General features: G+C 43.0%; 1 protein-coding gene across 1 annotated transcript; it reads left to right on the top strand.

Annotated features, from left to right (window-relative positions):
• Window positions 1-1,503: 1,503 nt before the first annotated feature.
• Cnga2 (cyclic nucleotide gated channel subunit alpha 2) lies at window positions 1,504-22,292 on the top strand. The gene is made up of 7 exons (XM_060376750.1): window positions 1,504-1,837; window positions 15,513-15,648; window positions 16,023-16,118; window positions 16,961-17,131; window positions 18,193-18,300; window positions 19,823-19,929; window positions 20,247-22,292. The coding sequence occupies exons 2-7, from the start codon at window positions 15,539-15,541 to the stop codon at window positions 21,644-21,646; spliced, it is 1,992 nt and encodes a 663-aa protein (XP_060232733.1). The 5' UTR covers window positions 1,504-1,837; window positions 15,513-15,538; the 3' UTR covers window positions 21,647-22,292.
• Window positions 22,293-23,330: the final 1,038 nt, after the last annotated feature.

Below are 23,330 nucleotides of genomic sequence, written 5' to 3'. Positions count from 1 at the left end.
GCCTGCCTTTCTGCCTGCCTACAGTGTGGCTGCTTGATTTCTTTTGACAGGACTAGGAGTGGATTCCTTCTAACTGCCTAATCCACCTAGAAGGCCTCCCAGATCAGACCTCAATTATAGCCAAAGCTTTCCTGGTTGGGCCTCTGTGGCAGGCTGAGAGGTCAGCACTGCGCTGCTCTGTAGTTTTCCTTGAGAGCCACAGGGACAAGATGGTTAATGGCCAGACCCCCTGCTTGTCTCTTAGGCTATGATTGATCTGGAACATTTGTCCCCTGATTATACCCTCTCTACCCAAACTGTGACACTCTTCATGGAGAAACTGTCCAGTTTGCATGCATGCACCTGGCAGCAGGGGAGGAGACTCTTCAACAACATGCTGCTAATCACCATGAAATGTCTCACATACTTCCTAGGCCTGGGATTGGAGGAACACAGCAGCATCTTACTACCTAGTTATTCGTGAGGGTGACAGGGCCTAGTTTTCTCTGCCTTCTGCATCACTGATGGCCAGCAGAAGGAAAGAGTTTGAAGAAAGCCCAAGAGTGTCCCCAGAGAACAAGTTTGTCCGAGGTCATGTACTTGGGCTTTAAGGAGCCCTTTCTATGAAAAACCTCCCCTGAAGAACGCTCATTCTAATTACCACTTTTCTGTGGCATACCCCATTATATGCCATCCACTTTTCATTTTCAAACTATTCAATTGTATGTGCCACACATGAATATATTCTCCTGAAAAAGGCAGACATTAGCTAACACAGCCCTTAACTCCTCTTGCCAAGACCTTCTCTGTGGCTTAATGTGTGTCCTGCAAACTCTCCATGAAGCTCCATGCCGATCTCATACATATCTGTGTCTGCCCTAGGCTTTGATCTTAGGTTGTCAGAGCTCTCATGGCCACCCTTTTGGGGAGTCGTCCAAACTACCTGTGCAGTTGTGGAAACTGGAAGCTTCTAGGAGGATCTCTCCACCAGTCTGATTCTTGTTCACATCCAGCCCTGTGCAGAGGTTGAAACTGTGCATTTCAACTTTTTCTTCTCAGGTTGTCCTCCTAGCAGCTGCGGGAAGGAGGGGGAGAAGACAGCAGGTTATAGGAAGTGGAAGGCCTAAGGCAGGAATCTAGTACACCTAGGATCAGTTTGGAATCCTGATCTCTTGAAAAGAAGCCAAAGGTTTACTACTTGCCCCCTTTCAATTCGCAAATCTTGGCTTTTGTGAGCACCTAAATCCATCAAATTTCCCTCCTCTGGCTGGCCCCACCCGGGATTTCTCTTATTGCTCCCAGATTTCTCGCTGATTTAGCCTCCAATCAGATGGGCTGCCAGGAACTCTGTCAGCACTCTAAGGCAGTGGCTTGGTGGCCTTGAGTTCGCAGCCTTCAATTTACAAAGAAAAAGCTTTGCACCTGCTCTGTGCAAGGGAGAGTCCCTCAGGGAGCTTGGGAGGGGCCAGACAAGCAGCTTTCACAGACAGGCAGCCTAGTATCCAGTCCTCAGCTGCCGGCAGCCTGGGGTGCACAGACCACAGTGAAGACAGCTTTTCCAGGGGCCAAGTTCACCCTTATCTAGGCTTTCAAGTATACCTAGCAGTGGTTATGTGCTCCATTAGGCCTCTATTGGCTTCCTGGGCTGCTGTCAGGCAACGTAGGGCAGCTGCCTGATTGGAAAGCTATTTGTTAGGGTTTCAAAGAAGCTTCCCTGGCTGGGCAAAAGAAGAGAAGCAGAAAATCTCTGCAGGTTTCACTGCTCATGAACTCTCATGAGCTTGACTTTGATTGGAACTGGTGTGGACAGAGAAACAGATGTTGACGGTAGCCCCAGGACTCTGAAGCCATCTGACTGGTGAGCAAAGGGACTGAAACTTTCCTGTGTCTATGGGCTAGTGGCTTCTATAGAATTCAGGGATGGAACTCATGAAGATAAACCTGCAGACCTTAAAGCTGTGATTGACAAGGGCCCTCTGGTGTATGGCTCCTCAGTGGGGCAGATGCAACTGGCCATATGGGAAAATTTTGTACCCTATCAGAGCAGCCATGTAAAATATTTGGTCCTCTGGTAGAGCACCAATATCTGCCAGAAAATGTCACATCAGACTTCCCTGAGACACTAAAACTGTTCTCTAACAGGAAGATGGTGAAGAGGATGACAGAGGGCTTGGCTAGGCATGGGATTTGCAGGAGAGTAGAGGGGTGGCTAATAGACCTTCCTACAACACCTTCCTCTTTCTGTCTTCCTTGCGCACAGCATTTCTGGGCCTCCAAGCTTTAGAGCATGGGGAGTGTGCAGCTTGGAGCTCTGTGGCTGTCTGTGTAAGAGATGCCATGGTAGGAATAGGGGCCACATGGTGCTTCTTCCGATAACACTGAGTGGATTTTAGTCTTTACTTTGGCTCTTGAAGGCTCACGCAGGCTTGCCCAATAAATCCTTAGATTAAAGCACCTATCCCAGGCTTCTCAGACTTGGGAGCAAGACTCTCTGCTAGTTGGATCAATGCATCTGCGGTGAAGTCCTTGGACCTTCTGCTTGAGGGAAGCGCCTGGAGTCAAGCTACAGGACTAGGGCAGGAACAGACTTCCAAAGCTGCAGCAGGCTCCATATCTTATTTTGACATTCTACCTGGGTCTGGAGAAGGATGTGTAGGTTCCATCCACATAAGACTGAAGCCATAAGAGTTAGTGTTATAATGGTTTTATTTCTAGACTTCCTGTCACCCAGTGACCAGGACCCAGACCCTTTCTTCTCTGCAGATGGACCCTTCCAACTTTCTCTAACTCTTCTTCTTAGTGACTGCCCCCTTCAGCGAGAGAGAAACTGAAAGCTTTCATGGCACATATTTGTATGCTTTTTGTTTCTAATAAATATATTTTCTTTAATGTGTGTTCACAAAATAAGTTAATGTGCAAAATATATAGGTATGGATACTGACCGGTAAACTCCATACAGTCTTTTAAATTTTTTTTTATATATTTGTATGCTTTAAGTTGAGGTCCAACTATATAATATAGATGTGGGGGAAAGTAAGCATGAGATAAGATGTGGAGCTGGGAAAGTGTAAAGCAAGATTAAGGAATTCAGTCATTTATTAACCTATTCACTCACTCACTTGCTCATGAATTCACTCTGTCATTCACTTGTTTACTATGTATCAGGCTTCTATTGGGTTGGTGGTAACTGAAGCAGGTCTAAATCAAACAGGCTAAAAGGAACAGAAATGTCCCAGATCTGAAAAGCTTCTCTTTTCAGGGTATTTTTCTAAACATGGCTTTCAAAGTGGGAGTGCTAATTGGGCCGAGGTGTGCACCTAATAATTCATCTGGTGATGGGGAAGGTAGAGAGAAAGAAAAGCTGGGGATCTGAATATGGAGAAACAAGGAGCCAAAGTCTATGCTAAGGGTGCAGATAAAACCTCCAGTAGTGGTAGTCAGGATGGATGGGATAGAGAAGATAGATTTCAGGAGTAGAACAAAGAAGATTTCGGAATTAGTGGCAGGTAGCAAAGGTAATGCTTAAGTTTCTGGATTGCGGATATATAAGAAAAGATGAGCCTTTCTCAGCTGAGACACTGGTGAGATAAGACAGAACTTGCACCAGGATCCCATTGTCTGTCTCTAGAAGACATAGACAGCCTGTAATATGAGAATTTTCTCAGCCTGGGAATATGAGAGCAGAAGGGTTTTCAGAATAAATTCCAGTTTCTGGGTCCAGCCTGTCCTGGATGGCTTTCTATAAGGGCCTCCCCTTTGGGCATAGACTGTACATAGCCGATGTGTCATTCCGGCCTCTTCTTTTACTGTAAATACATGAAGTATGTCTTGAACAAAGCAGACCAGACATATGTTTCTGATACTGAAGACTCCACACTAAAAGTTCTATCTGCTTGTTAAAAAAAAAAAAAAGAACAACTACATTCGTCTACCATGACACTTGGGCAAAGCCTCTGTGTTCTTCCTAGGATTTATTCATTGTACACAGTGTCAGGTAATGTCAGTTTCATAGAGGAGCTCTCTGAAGCCTCATCTCAGAACAGCTAATGAAACTGAAGGAGGGCTCAACATCATCAAGGGCTTTCACCTGTTGAGTGGGCCCACCTAATGAATACAAGTCACTTATCCTCTTCCACAGTCCTTCTGGCTATCCGCACAGTACAGCTCCAAACAATTGTCTCTACTGGGTCACAGCAACTTCATCTCCAACCTCAAAATTCAACCTCAGGAGCATGACACCCTTTGTACCCTAGCTCTAGCTTTTGCTACTAATAAGTGACTACCTGGCTCTATGTACTTTCCAAGTTAGCCCTGTGGCTGAGTGTGCTTTTGGAGCCAAATTGTCTAGCTGCAAATCTGTGTGGTGGACAGCATAACTTCAGTCCAGTGAGATTGTCATGAGGATTAAATAAATTAATTTAAGTCAGTGGCTTAGCACAAAGTAAATGCACAGTTAGTGTGACCTTGACCCTGAATCACTAGGTCCCCACTGCCTGATAGGAGGTCCATTGCTTCCATTTGCTCCCCCATATTGGTTTGTGTCTGGCAGCTTGCCTTGATGCCCCACTGCTTACAGTGTAAATGATATGGTACAATCACTTGCTCACCAGGACTCAGGACTTTTCTACTACAATGACCAGAGATGGGGGCTAATTTCTAGCTAAACTTAGAGTTCACCTCTTTATGGAAGAGATCACAAACATTGTGGGAAATATTTGGCTAGGCCCTGTGTCAACTGGAAATACAAGTCAGGGTAAGTTGGATTGGGAGAGCATATGGAATATCTTGTCACCTAAAGGATCTTATGAAATCCTCTAGAAGACATATTATGACTAATCTCCCTTATCCCATGGTTCATAACCAACACTTCTATTCTCTAAAATCTGTTTTCTGAGAGTCCATAGAACTTCATAAAATTCTATTCTTTATTCCTTGCTCTATCTATCCTTCCCTATCTTCATGCCACTTTTCTTTACCCCTCCCTCCTTTCACCAGTGTGCACGACTCTTTTCCAGGAGGCAGTTCTAGTATCGGGTAAGGCAGTTTGCATATAGGCAGTATACTCATGAAGAATCCTTTCTTTCTTTCTTTCTTTCTTTCTCTCTCTCTCTCTCTCTCTCTCTCTCTCTCTCTTTGTCTTTCCTTCTTTCTTTTTTTCTTTCTTTCTTGTTTTATTTTATTTTTTTTTTGAGACAGGATTTCTTTGTGTAGCCTTGGCTGTCCTGGACTTATTTGTAGGCTGGGCTGGCCTTGAACTCACAGAGATCCACCTGCTTCTGCCTCTCTGAGTGTTGGGATTAAAAATGTGTGCCAGAAGAAGAAGAAAACAGGAAACAAGTTAGGAACTTCCCACAGATGGCCTCTGAAAGGCTCAGCCCTGCAGACTATCAAAGCAGATGCTGAGACTTATGGCCAACTGTTGGGAAGAGTGAAAGAAGTGGAAAATAGTAAGATCTGGAGAGGACAAGAATTCCGGTAAGGAGAGCAACAGAACCAGAAAATTTGAACACAGGGGTCTTTCCAAAGACTCATACTCTAACCAAGTACCATGCATGGAGATAACCTAGAACCCCTGCACAGATGTAGCCCATGGCAGTTCAGTGTCCAAGTGGGTTACATAGTAATGGGAAGAGAGAGGGGCTGCCTCTGACATAAACTGATTGGCCTGCTCTTTGATCATCTCCCCCTGAGGGGGGAGCAGCCTTACCAGTCCACAGAAGATGACAATGCAGCCATTCCTGATGAGATCTGATAGACTAAGATCAGAAGGAAGGAGAGGGAGACCTCCCCTATCAGTGGACTTGGGGAGGGGCATACATGAAGAAGGGGGAGGAAAGGTTGGATTAGGAGGGGAGGAGGGGGGGTTTATGGGGGGATACAAAGTGAGTAAAGTATAATTAGTAAAAAAAAGTGTGTGCCACCATGGTTGGTTGAAGGCTACTTTCAATAAGGCTAGTATAGTCTGTATACAACTTTCACTATTGGACCTTGGAAACTTGGTAGAAAATTGTAGCTATAGAGGAAAAGATTGGGCATTCACTTTACAGAGAAGATTGCATGCCAAGCCATCCTGAGGGCTGAAAGTTAAAAGCCTTGAAGTCCTGACTACTTATAAATGTCACATATCAAAGTTCTGGGGAGTATGACCAAATTCAGTGTGACTTGGGACAAGATGGACTGTAGTTTTCTACAGGCAACCAGAGAAAAATTGTTAATTGAAAGTGGCAGGGAAGCCTGATGTTTAGCAGAGATATCTGTGTTGTTCTTACTGGACATATGATGCTATCCTTGTGCTTGCCATTTAGTGTTGAATATACCTTATTTCACAATTATCCTTAAAAATTTCCCATTATCAACGAACTTGGACATTGAATTATTTTTTGCCTAGGTGTAGTTTTCTTCATTATGTGTGTGTGTGTGTGTGTGTGTGTGTGTGTGTGTGTGTAAATTATCTCTTTAGCTTCTTCTCAAGACATTGGGAACTTTATGACACCCACAGCAGGCCACTGAACTTGTCCCATAGCTTACTGATACTTTGTATTTTTCTTGGATTCTTACAGCATTAACATTGTGTTGGTTATTATAAAGCATCTTGAAACAGTTTAAAGAACATGGGAGAGACTCTCTCTCTCTCTCTGCTTAGCAGCTACAAGCACTTGTTCTTGCAGAGGATTCTGGTTCACTACCCAGTACCTATATGGTGCTTCACAACAATCTGTAATTACAGTTTTGGGGGGTTGCAACACTCTTTTCTGAACTCTTTGGTCACTGGGCATGCACATGGTTGAAATTCATAGGTCCAGATAAAACACCTATATAGATAAAATAAAATAATTTACTTTAAAAATGCTTAAAGAATATGAGAGAGACTGCCTGGTTTATACTCATATATGGTGCTCATATACCCTGCAAAGAATTTCTGACCTTCCCTAGGGCCCTGGACCTAATCACCCCTGAGCATTGAAATTACTACTGTGATGTTTTTTTAATTCCATACATTGCATTATAAATCTCTAGGAGTCTGACTTGAGTACTTTTTAACATATATTCCATACAAAAACTTAATTTTTTGAATACAGTTGCAGTAATTTTTAATGTGTTACCTATTAATTCTACATCTACATCAATTCTAGGCTTATTTCAATGAATAGCTTGTTTACTTCTCTTTATGGGGAAATTATTGACATATCTTGTCAATAATTTTTAAGTGGATATACTATATCATGAATTTTATCTTATTGAATGTTGGAATTCTCTCTCTCTCTCTCTCTCTCTCTCTCTCTCTCTCTCTATATATATATATATATATATATACATACATACATAAATACACTTTCTCTCATACAGTACATCTTGAACGCAGCTTCCTCTACACTTCTCCCTCTCCCTCGTATCCAGCCCCCGACTCTGTTAACTCTTCAGAAAAGAACAGACCTCCAAGAAATAGATAGGCAAACAGGACAAAACAAGATACAATAAGACAAGACAAAAAGCCTCCATATCAAAACAAAAAAAAAATCAATGATATGATTCCTGATGATATTCTGCTATACTCATAGATTGGTGTCTTGTCTAGTTGTCATCAGAAAGGATTCCTCTGGCAGTAGATGGAATGGGTGCAGAGAAAGTCTAAATTGGAGGTTTCCATCAGGTTCCTGACCTCAGAGTTGGGGAAACCCCACTGAAGCGGTGGAGAGAAGATTGTAAGAGTCAGGGCATGGAGGATACCAGGAGAATATGACTTACTAAATCAAGTAAGCATGGCTCACATGGGCTCACAGACACTGAAGTGGCAAGCATGAGGCCTGCATGGGTCTGTACCAGGTCCTCTGTGTATATGCTGTGGCTGTTATCCTGGTGGTTTTGTGAGACTCCTACCAGCAGGAGCAGGTGTGTCTCTGACTCCTTTGGCTATTTTTATAACAGTTTGGGGCTCTTTTTTCTGGATTGCATTTTAGTTACTTTGGAAGAATGTAATGCATTTGAGATTTACTTTTAAGAGTTTTCAATAGGATCACAACATTGCTCAGTGTAGGGACTACACATTCCTCACTACCGATCAAGGCCTTTCTGAGTATTCTAACAAGACCCTACAACCAATTAGGTTTTCCAATCTGACTGATGACATCACTCCCCATCTAAAGACTGAGACTTGTAATATTGGCTTTAGGAGGATGGTATATGTACTAAGCTGACTATATGATAGGTTCAACCTTTAGGTTCCCAGAGCTTGCTTACACATCCTCTCTCTGTCTCTATCTCTGTCTCTGTCTTTACATATTTCTTTCTGTTTCTGTGTCTGTGTCTCTGTGTCTGTGTCTCTGTCTCTCTCTGTGTGTCTCTGTCTGTTAGTCTGTCTCTCTCTTTCTGGCTTTCTGAGGATAACTCTTCTCCCAAAACTCTGCTCTGCAAACACTTGCCAAGCAAGGGTTTCACTGGTCTCTTTAAGAGTCTCTCCTCTCTCCTCAATCCAGGGAATCAATTAAGGTCCACTTTTATTTCTCCATCTATGTTATGGCCTAACAAGATCACAGGAAAAATGAGTGTTGCCTATAAGGCTCACTTTATCTGTTTTCTTCCTCTTTTTTTTAATCTGTATTTTTATTTTTTCCTCTTTTTATTATTTTTCTTTATTAATTTCACTTTACTCACTTTGTATTCCCTCCCCTTGGTTCCCACCCTCCTCCCGTCCCAATCCCTCCCTTCCTCCACCCTCTGCATGCATGCCCCTCCCCAAGTCCACTGATAGGGGAGGACTTCTTTTCCTTCCTTCTGATCCTAGTCAATTAGGTCTCATCAGGAGTGGCTGCCTTGTCCTCTTCTGTGGCCTGGTAATGCTGCTTCCCCCTCAGGGGGAGGAAATTAAAGAGCAGGCCAATCAGTTCATGTCAGAGACAGTCCCTGTTCCTATCACAATGGAACCCACTTGGATATTGAACTGCCATGGGCTACATCTGTGCAGGGGTCTTAGGTTATCTTCATGCATAGTCCTTGTTGGAATATCAGTCTCAGGAAAGACCCCTGTGCTCAGATTGTTTGGTTCTTTTGCTCTCCTTGTGGAGTTCCTGTCCTCTCCAGATCTTACTGTTTCCCACTTCTTTCCTAAGATTCCTTGCACTCTGCCCAAAGGTTGCCCATAAGTCTCAGTATCTACATTGGTAGTCTGCAGGGCAGAGATTTTCAGAGGTCCTCTGTGTCAGGCTCCTGACTTGTTCCCTCTTTTCTCCCTTCCCTTCTTCTGATGTCCAGCCTCTTTGCCTTTCTGGGTAGGAATTGAGCATTTTAACAAGAGTCCTCCCTCTTGATTAGTTTCTTTAGGTGTACAGATTTTAGTAGGTTTATCCTATATTATATGTCTATATGAGTGAGTATATACCAAGTTAAACAACAAAAAATCAAGTAATCCAATTAAAAAATGGGGTACAAAGCTAAACAGAGGAATATCAAATGGCAGAGAAACACTTAAAGAAATGTTCAACCTCATTAGCCATCAGGGAAATGCAAATCAAAATGACCCTGAGATTTCACCTTACACCCATCAGAATGGCTAGGATCAAAAACTCAAGAGACAATACATGCTGGAGAGGTTGTGGAGAAAGGGGAACCCTCCTCCACTGCTGGTGGTAATGGAGACTTGTACAACCATTCTGGAACTCAATCTGGTGCTTTCTCAGACAACTAGGAATAGTGCTTCCTCAAGATCCAGCCATACCACTCCTAGGCATATATCCCAAAGATTCTCAAGTACACAATAAGGACATTTGCTCAACCATGTTTGTAGCAGCCTTATTTGTAATAGCCAGAACCTGGAAACAGCACAGATGCCCCTCAGTGGAGGAATGGATGCACAAATTGTGGTATATCTACACAACGGAATATTACTCAGCAATAAAAAACAAGGAAATCATGAAATTTGCAGGTAAATGGTAGGATCTGGAAAAGATCATCCTGAGTGAGCAATCCCAGCAGCAGAGGGATGCACATGGTTTTCTTCCTCTTAAGAATTACGGTGTGAAGAAGGGGGAGGGAGGCGCTTATGGGGAGATGCAAAGTGAATGAAGTGTAATTAATAATAAAAAAATAAAAAGTAAAAAAAATTACTGCTATTTGTTGCCTACTGTTTAAACTCTTGTAAAATATTATTTCATATCTTTTCTTTTCTGAGTATGGTTATTGCATTCTGAATGGTGTATTCAATCTCTATTACTCCATCTTACCCAAGAGAAATTTGTATATTCTCTTAAAGTAATCTACCTAATGTAAAAAGAAAAGGCACAAGGTGAATAATGAGAGAGAGAGAGAGAGAGAGAGAGAGAGAGAGAGAGAGAGAGAGAGACTGACAGACAGATACAGATGGCCTAGAAAAAGTGGAATAAGGGTCAATTAATCAACTATCTACCCAAAAACTCATTCATTGATTATCTACAGTACCAAGCACTAGAAAAAGTTGGTAGTTTGGATTAATTTAATTGTGATGGAGATAGTGAGCTCGTTATGCTTAGAATGTTGAGCCTGTGTGCTTTGACTATGTAGTGGGACAAATATAAAAGGAATGGAGAAAACACAAAGGTTTTGGAACTGTTATTAGAAAAATGGATTTACCTTTTCTGAGACACAGATTAATATGAGAAGAGCGTGTTTGGAGGGGAAGATCAAGAACCCAATTCTGGACCTATTAATCCTGAGGTGCCTATTCCACATCAAAATGGTTTTGCCAGGGTGTTCAGCTGAAGTTAAGAGAAGATGTTGATCTGGTGTTAGAGGTTTTTAAGTTGTTGGAATTCAAATCTATTAAAAGCCATCACACTAGAGAGGAAATGATAGAAAAAAAATGTTCCAATAAAGGACTGAGCTCAGAAAAACTAAAACTTTAGTATTGGGAAGAGGTGGACACCTCTTCAAAGAACAAGGGAAGCAGCGAGTAGGGAAGGAGGAGGAGAATAAGGCAAGAACTTATTATTTCAAAGAGAGAGGGAATAATTGCTTATATGTTGCTGAGAAACAGAATAGAACATGAACAAAGAATGATTTTTTTTAATTTTTTATTTAACTGTTATTAATTACACTTTATTCATTTTGTATCCCCCCATAAGCCCCTCCCTCCTCCCCTCCCGGCCCCACCCTTCCCCCTTTCTGCATGCATACCACTCCCCAAGTCCACTGATAGGGGAGGTCCTCCTCTCCTTCTCTCTGATCTTAGTCTATCAGTTCTCATCAGAAGTGGCTGCATTGTCAGGGTTCTAGGTTATCTCCATGAATAGTCCTTGGTTGGAGTATGAGTCTCTGGGAAGTTCCCTGTGTTCAAATTTTCTTGTTTTGTTGCTCTCCTTGTGGAGTTCCCGTCCTCTCCAGCTCTCACCACCTCCCACTTCTTACATAAAATTCCATTCACTCTGCTCAACAGTTGGCCATCAGGCTCAGCATCTGCTTTCACAGTCTGCATGGCAGAGGCTTTCAGAGGCCCTCTGTGGCAGGTTCCTAGGTTGTTTCCTGTTTTCTTTTTCTTCTGATGTCCATCCTCTTTGCCTTTCAGGATGGGGATTGAACATTTTAGTTAGGGTCCTCTCTTTTGCTTAGTATGTTTAGATGTACAGATTTTAGTGGGTTTATTCTATGTTGTATGTTTATATGAGTGAGTATATACCGTGTGTGTCTTTTTGCTTCTGGGACAACTCACTCAGGATGATCCTTTCCAGGTCCCACCATTTACCTGCAAATTTCATGATTTCCTTATTTTTCATTGCTGAGTAATACTCCATTGTATAGATGTACCACAGATTCTGCATCCATTCTTCAGCTGAGATTTCACCTTACACCCATCAGAATGGCCAAGATAAAAAACTCAAGTGACAACACATGCTGGAGAGGTTGTGGAGAAAGGGGAACCCTTCTCCCCTGCTGGTGGGAGTATAAACTTGTACAACCACTCTGGAAATCAATCTGGCACTTCTTTAGACAACTAGGAACAGTGCTTCCTCAAGATCCAGCCATACCACTCCTAAGCATATACCCAAAAGAGGCTCAAGTACACAAAAAGGACATTTGCTCAACCATGTTTGTAGCAGCTTTATTTGTAATAGCCAGAAGCTGGAAACAGAGAATGAGTTTTAAGATGGAATGTTTTAAGATGGTTGTCTGAGAGTAACCCTGACATTCCAACTAGATTACCATCTCTAGCTTTAGCATCCAGTTCAGGAACTCCCAGTGGGGGACTGGTGTGTTACAGATGAGTGAATAATAGAATTGTGAGGTGGTGAGTGTTTTAGTAAGCTAAGAGCCAGAATGTCTAGTCTTAGTTTATGATTGATTTGGACTCTGTCTTCCTGGCTTTCATATCCCTGTGTATAGTCTGAAGAAACTCTAAAAATACTTTTAGCCAGGGTTCAAGAAATTTCTTGTGCCAGTCTGGTTATCTCTATACTCCCCTGGTTAGTCAGCTAGTGAGCTAGTAGATGAGAAGAGTCCCAGAAAGACCTCATGATTGAAACTGGGCTTTTTTTGAAATGTCATTAGCATGTCTTATTCTAGGTTTGAAAGGTAATTTTCTTGGGATCCCACTCTTCACCTAAGATCCCCTATCCACTTCTTTACTCTGATCAACAGTATAGCCTGCTGTCTTTTTTGCCAACCTTGGTTTTGCCCCTAAAGTCCTTTGAATTATATTATTCATTTCTACTGAAAATCTTACTTCCTCCAAAATCTGCACCCAAGTCAGCTTGGCAGGTTTGAAGGTGGAGTCTCATTCCGCTTGACTTATAATACTGGAATTACACAGAAGTGAACCCTTTCAACTGCTTTTCACTATATCCATATTTCCACCTAAATTAGCTAGCACTTTCTTTGGTAGCCATTCCTGATGCACTTGCCAAATTTAATCTCATTTCTCATGGCACCTGACTCCACCTAACACACTCACTGTTCATGGGCTCTAGTTCTAGTGCAATTGGTCTCAAGCACAAAACTCACTTTTCTACTGAATCTCTTCTCAAAACTGTTAAGCCTGGTTTGTTAAATCCTTGATGTTAAAAGAAATGACAACATAAAAATAAAAATTGACAATAAGTACACAAAGAGAACCTTTCCTAACCCTACACCATTTTCCCGTTCCCACTGTGTTTCTGTCCTTCCTCAACCAAGATTTCAGACTTTAGTTACAGTTCTATCTCTTTTCTCTCAACTCCTACTCCTCACATCCTGAAACATAATTTCTTAATGCTGCTCTTATTGTTCTCCCACAAAGGACCTATTGCTCTCACCAGATTTCTTCCATCTCTCATTTCAGTGGGCAGAAGCATGGACTCTCTGTTAAGTTCCCTGGACATTGGCCTTGAGGCATCAATGAGAGTCTTCCCAGGAAACTCTCTTTTCATGCTTGTTCAAGACTTCTACCTGTCATCATTCTTGTCTTCCTTTTGGTCAGCTACTTGGACTATTTGCACAGCTGCAGCTCTTCTGAAATCTGCCTTCACATTCCAGCCTTATCCATTCATAATATGAGAATGGATTTGTCCCCATGAATGGTTCACTCTCTTACAAGCGAAAGTTTGACAGTTTCTAGGCCAGACCCCAGGGAGTCCTGACATGTAAGAGCCTGTTGCAACAAGCTTTGGGAGCCATCGTAAAGACTGTGTCATTGGCAGATGGAAATTAGAGAGAGATGCTTGATACTTTGAAAGAGGATGGATTAACTCTTGAGAGATGCTGCTTGGATGTGATCAAGGGAACAAATAATTATGGTGCAATCCAGGTTTCTTACTTGAGTGACTTGGCAGAGCCCTGTTAGGAAACTGGCAAACTAAAAAAGTGGTTAATTTATTGCTGAATGTGTCAAATGTGGTTTTAGTTATGCAGGCTTTGAGGGTCAGAGGTGCAACTGGAGATGTGGGTGTGGAAGCTGATCAGAGATCTGTTGGTAACAGATGCCTTTGGAGTACATGAGTGTTTTATTTATTTATTTATTTATTTATTTACGTATCTATCTATCTATCTACTTATCTATCTATTTATTTGTGCAGAATGCAACATTGAGAACCACTTAGCTAACTGGGTGAGCTGAAGCAATGGTTAGCTGCCTGTCCTTGTTCTTCTAAGTGGACAGTTCTGATGAAAGAGCATGTGTGATTGGATGATGTCACAAGAGAGTTAGAAAAATAGGAGGCCCTGTTCCTGGTGGAGAAGCTGTAGAGGGTCACAGCGGAAGAAGGAAGGAATCTTTTTTTTTTTAATTTCAGAAGCGTAGAAAGGGACCACATGCGTTACAGTCTCTCCTGATCTGCAAGCTTTCACTTCATCACTACCAGTCCTGAAATTGTTCAGGAAAGTGGCTCTGGATTTGTTTGCATTGTCTGGAACTTTATTATTTTTTTTTGTCTCCATGGTCTGCTGCCTCTAGGGTCCAAGCAAGTACTTGTGGATGCTAGTTCTTTTCCCTCAGGTGTCCTCATTAGCATCCTGAGGCCATGGTCCCACAGAGAGCACCAGGAGAGCATCTCTGAGGCTGCTTGACGTGACTGCTATCTCCATGGTGACAGCTTCAGATGCTGGAAGAAGTGAAAAAAAAGCTGTAAAGAGGTCAGAATTAAGGGCAAGTGCTGGGGTTCAGGCATGACCTAGAGTGCATCTAGTGGATGTGGGTGCCCTCATAAGATCTCCCATGTAATAACAGGAAGATCTTCAGGGCAAAATGGAGGTTTTGTTAAGTCAGGCCAGGCCAGCACAAAGGTTGCTTTATCTTGCTGGAGCTTTGACTCTGTGATGACAGTTTTCAAATCCTATATGTAGGCTCCTCTGCAGTAGAGGATATTTCACTTGTCCCAGTGCTGAGACATCCTCAGTGTCTTGTACATACCTGAAAAGAAAGCCTCTACTGTCCACTCCCAGCTTGCATCACAGGAGTCTTGGACTACTCAACTCTCTAGGGTCTGAGAATTCACAGCAGCAATGTGGAGTCCAGAGGCGGCTGGGAATCCAGCAGTAGAAGCTATGAGAAATCTGGGGGGCCATGCTGACCATCCTTATCCACATCTAGTGGGACATATTGATCAGCCTCAGAACAGAAATAACTACTGTGAGGATCTCAGACTCCATTCTTCCTGACTGAATCAAAAGAGACTGTAGTACACAACCTTCTTTCTAACTTCTGTGTTTCTCTTTTGTCAGCTTCTATTTTTCAGGCTGTTTTGTGGATATTCTTTTTATTCTCTGGATATGTCAACTTTTCCATGTTTGAACAAACCTCATAACTCCTTGAATAATGACTGCAATAGCAATACGAATCCATGAAACTCAGCATTGCTTCAGTGTCAGGCTCTGATAGTTAAGAAAATAATTATACTCCCTCACTCTGGTGTGTTATTTAAAATTTAAACAGTGCTAAACTACACAATGTAGTTTTCTTTCCTGTACCCTAGTGAATATTTTCTTTGATACATGAACTACTAAGGTCAGTTGGCCTGGTTCTATTTTCACTCTGTTCACCTCTAGCTCTCCTGGTCTCTATGGATACTAGGGTACACTGTTTATCGCTTTGTCAGGTGAGAGACCTGGATGTACATGGAGGATGACTGAAAAATCCAATGGTGTGAAGAACTCTCCAGCTAATAATCACAACCATCATCCCCCGCCTTCTATCAAGGCCAATGGCAAAGATGACCACAGGACAGGTAGCAGGTAAGGTCACCAAAGTTAAGCGAATTTTGTTTTCCTTCTCTCCTTCCTTCTTTCTTTCCTTCCTTCTTTCCTCCTTCCCACGTCCTATCCTACTGTCTCTCTTTCTTTGCCAGACTTAGGATGGGACTTCTATCTTGTACATACCAGGAAGGTACTCTACCCTTGAGCTTCACTCTCAGCTCAGACAGGGTGACTATGTCAATAACTCACAAATCTATATTACCTCTTTGAAGCTCTGACTTACAGTCACAAAGCAATCTACATTTGGCTACAGGACTTCTTCAAAAGGGCTATGAGATGTTTAGGCATGTTCTAAGAGGGAAGATGACTCATATTGAGAATCTTTGTCTCAAATCTGTTGTTTTTTTGTGTAGACCACAGTCTGCGGCAGCTGATGATGACACTTCCTCAGAACTGCAAAGGCTCGCAGATATGGATACCCCACAGAGAGGGAGGGGTGGCTTCCGAAGGTGAGTTCTGTACTTCAACTGATCTGCTGCTACCCCTTCTGTTCTTGGGCCTTGTCAAATGGCTACTGTGTCCATCCTCTCAGCTGCACTAGGCTTTTTAATAAGACCCTAAAGCAGTGGTTCTCCATCTGTGCATCCTAACCCCTTTGGAGAGTCAAACCATCTTTTTACAGGGTTCGCCTAAGACCATCAGAAAACACAGATCTTTACATTATGATCCATAACAGTAGCAAAATTCCAGTTATAAAGTAACAATGAAAATAATTTTATAATTGGAGGTCACCACAACATAAGGACCTGTATTAAAGAGTCGCAGTCTAAGGAAAGCTGAGAACCACTGCTCTAGAAGCTGTTTTGAGGCAATCTGAGACTAGGCAGGAGAGGTTTCCCTTTATATTTGGCTGGCTCAGCCCTGGTAACAGAGAATGCTTTACAGAAGAAGGACTTGTATGTAGGGTCTCAGAGTAGTAGGACTCATAGGGAAATCAGGAAGCCTGGCCAGGCTTTGTACTGGCTTGTTCTGACTCTTTTACAATCTCTATCTTGCCTTGAAGATCTCCTTTTTGTGCTTCACAGTGGATTGAAAAGTCACATTACACAGGAAATCTTTGGAGGGCCATCCTCCCCCACAGGATATACTTCAAATCATGCCTGAGCCCTAATACTTGTCTACAATGCTGGCCTCTTTCCAGATCTTAGCATACAGGAAATCATGTCCTAGTCTATTTCCAGCATTCTCTCTTCTCTTGTCTCCTTCAACAGGCAGTGAAACTCTTGGACAGGTCTTGTCTAAAAGCACAGGTTGTTTCTTTGGCACACACTTTTTTCTTTCTCCCCTCTAGGATTGTCCGCCTGGTTGGGATCATCAGAGACTGGGCCAACAAGAATTTTCGTGAGGAAGAACCAAGGCCTGATTCATTCCTAGAGCGTTTCCGTGGGCCTGAGCTCCAGACCGTGACAACACATCAGGGGGATGACAAAGGCAATAAGGACAGCGAGGGAAAGAGCACTAAGTACATCTATACAGTCTTTGGGGCCTCCAAAGGTTCCCACACCTACTGTGGGAAAGCTCAGTGGGGATTCTAAGCATTATCTGGGGGCAGTTCAGGGCTGGGCCATGCTCTAAGATAGTAAAGGACTGGGCAGAAATGACCTCCCATGTTTCTTTTTACTCTGAATATTTTCATTGTCCTTATTCATGGCCTCTGCAACAGCAGTGATCTTCTTTCCATGGGAAACTGGAGTGTATTTTCTCACCACAACTGTTCCCTAATCATTCTCTTGCTGTTCATGGAGTGAATTTGGGCAGAAAAGGGGCTCAAACAAGGCAGCATACTGCCTCTGCCCTAGCTCCAGAAGTCAGTACATGGTGATCAAGCAGGGAGGTATAGTCACAAAGTAGTATTGAAGCCTTGCCCACTCCAGCTCCACCAATGCCAATAAAGTTGGTTTTGAAGGGACTTATGTAGGAGCCTGGGGCATGAGGTCCAGACGATTGAACAAAAGAGAGGAGAGGGAGAGGGGAGAGGAAGTAAAACGTAGAATTAGAGGGTCTGATGTTTGAAGAATAAGTATATGACAGTGAATGTCTGGACAGTGTTTCCCATCTCTGGTCAGTGGAGGGAGAGGGCTCTTGCCAAATTAGGATAAAGCATCTGGGAAAGTGATTTGGGGAATGAAGGCCAGAGAACAGAAAGGGAGGATAGGGAGGAAGCACATACAGATCACTAGCCTGGAGTTTCTCTTCTTTTGTAAGGGACTGTGGGAACAGGTCTTAAAGTTCTTTTACCATCCAGAGGTACACACTCCTCAGACACCCAAGAGCCTATCTGTGCTGAAAGTTCTGTCCTTCATATATCTTCTGGGCAAAGCCCAGAGGGCAGGGGTGATAAGGAACCTTTCAATGGTCAGAATAGATCAGAGGCCTGGTGTCAGACTGTGGGTCACAGTAAAAGAAAACCATAAGAGAACCTACTCCTCAACCCACACATTTTAATTTATTGATGTTTTGAAGAATTTTGAGTTCTAAAACCTGGAGTCCTGGTGCCCTAGTGACCTTTATTTGTCTCTTCAGGAAGAAAATTGAACTGTTTGTTTTGGACCCAGCTGGAGACTGGTATTACCACTGGTTGTTTGTCATTGCCATGCCTGTTCTTTACAACTGGTGCCTGCTGGTGGCCAGGTGAGCATGGAAGGGCTTGAGTGGGAGTGATCACAGAAGCATAGTCCATAGGAAATGGGATTAGGATCACAACATTCTCAATTCTGGAAAAGGAGTATATAATAATCCAGTGCTCTTTCTGAATTCTCTGGCTGCTGAAATTTCTTTTATCTATTGTTACCCCAGTGCTCCACACTATTCAACTCTTCATGGTGGTCCTTTTTCTGGTTCTTTCCTATAATCACCAGCTAATTTTTCATGTGTATCACTACAGTCCTTGGTAAGCACATCCTTTCCCCCTGTCTCTCTGGAAAAGCTACAGTAGCCCTTCTTCTATGCCCTGGAGGTGCATTTGACCCTTCCAGTGCCTCTGCTACACTTGCAACTAATATTGTATGTAGACACTGGGATCTGGTTATACTACTCTCTCTTCCAAACCCATTTAACTGCTTCATATTGCTTACACGAAAAAGCCCTAAGGTTGATCTGTAAGGCCCACTGAACTTGGTCTCTCTTTTCCTGACAGCATTCCAGGTAGCACGATACCATATGGCAATCATTCAATCAGGAAGAATTACCTGCATACTTTGTGTTCTGTGCTGGGGTGTACCATAGACAGCAGGACAGACATAATAACTGCTTCTTTCAGTGTTCGAAGCTAGACTGAATGCAAAAATACAACAAAAGAAATGAACAAAATAGAATCAGGGACTGGAGGTGGCAAGTTACTAGAGAAATAACCATCACAACGGGCCTGTCAGAGACCTTAGCTGAGATCCTCCTAGGAGGTAGTAATCTGTTCTAATATATGAGGCTGGCAGAGAGGGCATTCTGGGCAGAAGGAATAACTCAAGCAAGGCTTCTTATCTTCCACTGGCCCAATATGGCTAAAGGTTGTATTCCAGTTTGTGTGGGAGTTTGGTTCTGAATGTGACCATTCTGCCCTTGGACCTAGGATATAATCAAACTCTCCCTTCTTCTGTGATCACCCTAGTCCCTTGCCTAGGTTCTACTTTCTCATTTCCCAATCCTGCCAATTCTCCCTACAAGGCTAGCCAATAAACTTTCTCTAGTCTCACCACCTCTAGCTTTAGCCCCACTGCTATCTATATTCTTATTCTGCCAGGGTTCAATGATCTGTTTAATAAGAATCTCTTGAAGTAATGAATACAGAAGCTAGTCAGCTTTTCTTCTAATGCCATTTTTCTTTATTCAACTTACACCACTGATGGCTTATATTCTGGGGACCTGGACCAGGCATGTGGCATATAGTCATGACTAAGATGTGTTCTATTTCTGGAGCTCACAGTCTAGGGGACAAGAATTACAAGCAATGGTCAATGGTGATGCACATTGCAGTTATGTCTGTTTAGTAATAAAGGTTGAGAAAGAAGTCATTAGTTATTGTTACCAACCTGATTGTGACTCACACGTGTCTCTGGTGGCCACATAAATATCTCCATGCAGAAGTGGGTATACAGTTTAGGGCCACTAGGGGATCTTACCAGTCTCTGTTAATGAAGCCAGCCCTGACCTTCCACAGAGCCTGTTTCAGTGATCTACAGAGGAACTATTTTGTGGTATGGCTGGTACTGGACTACTTCTCAGATGCCGTCTACATTGCAGACCTCTTCATTCGACTGCGCACAGGTGAGTGAGCACCTGGGATGCATAAGCAGCAGTTGAACTCCCAAGTTCAATATATCTGAATCCAAAATTTGAAGAAACCTACTGGACATGGTGCTAAAGCCCATCTCTTGGGGGTGACCTCTGCTAGGATCCTCTCTAATGGCCTTACATGCTTATGGAGGTACAATCTGGCAGGGATTTTTTTTTTCTGGCCAGCCTTACTATGTGGTCTGTAGGTAGGAAGGCTAAGTGAGCAGTTTGTTCTTCGTTGAGAATTATATTATCAGGAGAGAGAACACTGAAGACAGAAGTGACCTGTTACCTTGTATCTCTACCAGGCTTCCTAGAACAGGGGCTCCTGGTCAAAGACCCCAAGAAATTGCGAGACAACTATATCCACACTTTGCAGTTCAAACTGGATGTAGCTTCTATCATCCCCACTGACCTCATCTATTTTGCTGTGGGTATCCATAGCCCTGAGGTGCGCTTCAACCGTCTGTTACACTTTGCCCGTATGTTTGAGTTCTTTGACCGCACTGAGACACGCACCAGCTACCCCAACATCTTCCGAATCAGCAACCTGGTCCTCTACATCTTGGTCATCATTCATTGGAATGCTTGCATTTACTATGCCATCTCCAAATCCATCGGCTTTGGGGTTGACACCTGGGTTTACCCCAACATTACTGACCCTGAGTATGGCTACCTGGCTAGGGAGTACATTTACTGCCTTTACTGGTCCACACTGACCCTCACCACCATTGGAGAGACACCACCCCCTGTAAAGGATGAGGAGTACCTATTTGTTATCTTTGACTTCCTGATTGGTGTCCTCATCTTTGCCACTATTGTGGGAAATGTGGGCTCCATGATCTCCAACATGAATGCCACACGGGCAGAGTTCCAGGCCAAGATTGATGCTGTCAAACACTACATGCAGTTCCGAAAGGTCAGTAAAGAGATGGAAGCTAAGGTCATCAAATGGTTTGACTACTTGTGGACCAATAAGAAGACAGTAGATGAACGAGAAGTCCTCAAGAACCTGCCAGCAAAGCTGAGGGCTGAGATAGCCATTAATGTCCACTTGTCCACTCTGAAGAAAGTACGCATATTCCAGGATTGTGAGGCTGGTCTGCTGGTGGAACTGGTACTGAAGCTTCGTCCTCAAGTCTTTAGTCCTGGAGATTATATTTGCCGTAAAGGGGACATTGGCAAGGAAATGTACATAATCAAGGAAGGCAAGTTGGCAGTGGTAGCTGATGATGGTGTGACTCAGTATGCTTTGCTCTCAGCTGGGAGCTGCTTTGGAGAGATTAGCATCCTTAACATTAAGGGTAGCAAAATGGGCAATCGGCGTACTGCCAATATCCGTAGCCTGGGCTATTCAGATCTCTTTTGCTTGTCCAAAGATGATCTTATGGAAGCTGTGACTGAGTATCCTGATGCCAAGAAGGTCTTGGAGGAACGGGGTCGGGAGATCCTGATGAAGGAAGGTCTTCTGGATGAGAATGAAGTGGCAGCCAGCATGGAGGTAGATGTTCAGGAGAAGCTGGAGCAGCTGGAGACAAACATGGAGACTTTGTACACTCGCTTTGCCCGCTTGCTGGCTGAGTACACTGGGGCCCAGCAGAAGCTCAAGCAGCGCATCACAGTGCTGGAGACCAAGATGAAACAGCACCATGAGGATGATTACCTATCAGATGGAGTAAACACCCCTGAACCAGCTGCAGTGGAGTAGCCATAAGTGCCTATTCAGATATGCTTTGACCCCAGCATTTAGAAGTGCTGTATAGAACTCCACATTACACTATAATCCTCATGCCTCTCTGTACTCTCTCCAAAGACTTGTTGAGGCTTAAGGTTTTGGTCACATCTTGGAATACCATTCCAAGTCCAGCTAACAGCCAAGCATATGGACAGTGCAGATCATGTGGATTGAATTCCCAAGAGCTTGACTGCCTAAGTCTGAAAAGGAATCAGGGAACAGTTAAATTGTATTTCATTGTTTCCCTCCCTGGGACCAGAAATCTAGACAGTGTTCTCTGAAGAACAGTGTGCACCACAATGCCTGACTCTTCCTTTTGCCTTCTTTATATCTAGTCACACCCTACTGCATTCTGCCCCTAATACCTTTGTAATGTGCTCTGAACAGACCATTTCTATGCACATGTATGCATTGAAGAGTTGTTCACCTTTGCCTGTCTCCCAAGGCATGCAAGAACTGCATACCTTGGGAGCAAGAGGTAGGTTTGAGTGTGCTTGCTCCTGGCAGCTTTGGCCACTACCCTTTTATGCACACATGTTTTGAAGAGTTTGTGAAGGTTACTGATGGGTGAGATATTGTGAATTAGAGGCACTTAAAAGTTAATAAATTCCTTTCAGATCCTTGTGGTTATTCCTTAACTTTACTTCCTTTCCTTATATTTCCCTTACCCTCATTGAAGAGATTTCCTCCTGGCATGTATTTGGGTACCTTTCTCTGCTTACCTAAGCCTTGCTGGTCTTTTGGGACTCATGCCTGGAACCAAATCCTCGTAGCAGATCCTCTTGCTTACACCCACTCTCCCATTAAGTAGTATCACTTTCTCTAAGCCTCCATATTTCTCAGAGTATCCCCTTTTCTGCATTTCATACTGTATGGCCAATTTTGACAGATTTGGTTCCCTTTCCAGACTGTGAGCTCTTTTCTGGTATGGTCAAGGCAGTCTCACTTACTGCTCTCGCTGCAGCCCTGGTAATACAGTTTTCACAGAGGAGACACTGTTTATTTATCTAGAGGGTAAGGGAATGACCAAGTGAATGAATGTCAGAAAGAAGGAATACAAGTCACTGAAAATCTTATGGTTCTACCTGCAAGCAGTCACATCCTTAGAGAAACACTGACTCTGGAGGGAAAGGTATCTGACTTGGGTATTGCCAGATGATCAGGAAGAAGGGCTGGCTACTGGATTCCATTTACATACAGACCCCAGTTTCAGATTCAGGCATGCTACTAACTCACTCACACATTCACTCATCCACTCACCATAGGAAAAAGTTTATGTAAACTTTACCATCTTAACCATTATAAAATCCATCATCAATCATTTTCACATTGAGAAATTCAGTATCCATAAACAACTCCCTATTCCACCCCACCTAGCCCATGACAAGATGCATTACATTTTCTACAAATGTGACTGCTATAGGAACCTCATATAAATGGGATTCTATAGTATTTGTTCTGTGTCAACTTACTTTACATGATATCATTAAAATGCATCCATGTTGCATTGAATGTCATAATTCCTTTCCTTTTCAAAAGCTAAATATCCCACTGTATGAGTAAAACATCTTTCACTTATTTCATCCAGCAAACGGTGAGTATTCAGTTTTTGTCTATGACTTAGCTATTGAAATAGATGCAGTCTTGCCAGGCCACA

The sequence above is a fragment of the Meriones unguiculatus genome (genome assembly GCF_030254825.1).
Source record: "Meriones unguiculatus strain TT.TT164.6M chromosome X unlocalized genomic scaffold, Bangor_MerUng_6.1 ChrX_unordered_Scaffold_30, whole genome shotgun sequence".
NCBI lineage: Eukaryota > Metazoa > Chordata > Mammalia > Rodentia > Muridae > Meriones > Meriones unguiculatus.
Note: the sequence above shows the minus strand (reverse complement) of the source record. Positions and strands in the feature narration are given on the sequence as shown.

Excerpts from the sequence above, each read along its gene's own strand:
- Cnga2 (XM_060376750.1), top strand. The coding sequence starts at position 15,539 with ATGACTGAAAAATCCAATGGTGTGAAGAACTCTCCAGCTAATAATCAC. Across the intron at positions 16,119-16,960 it reads GGGAGGGGTGGCTTCCGAAG|GATTGTCCGCCTGGTTGGGA; the intron begins GTGAGTTCTGTA and ends TCTCCCCTCTAG. Across the intron at positions 18,301-19,822 it reads TGGTGCCTGCTGGTGGCCAG|AGCCTGTTTCAGTGATCTAC; the intron begins GTGAGCATGGAA and ends GACCTTCCACAG.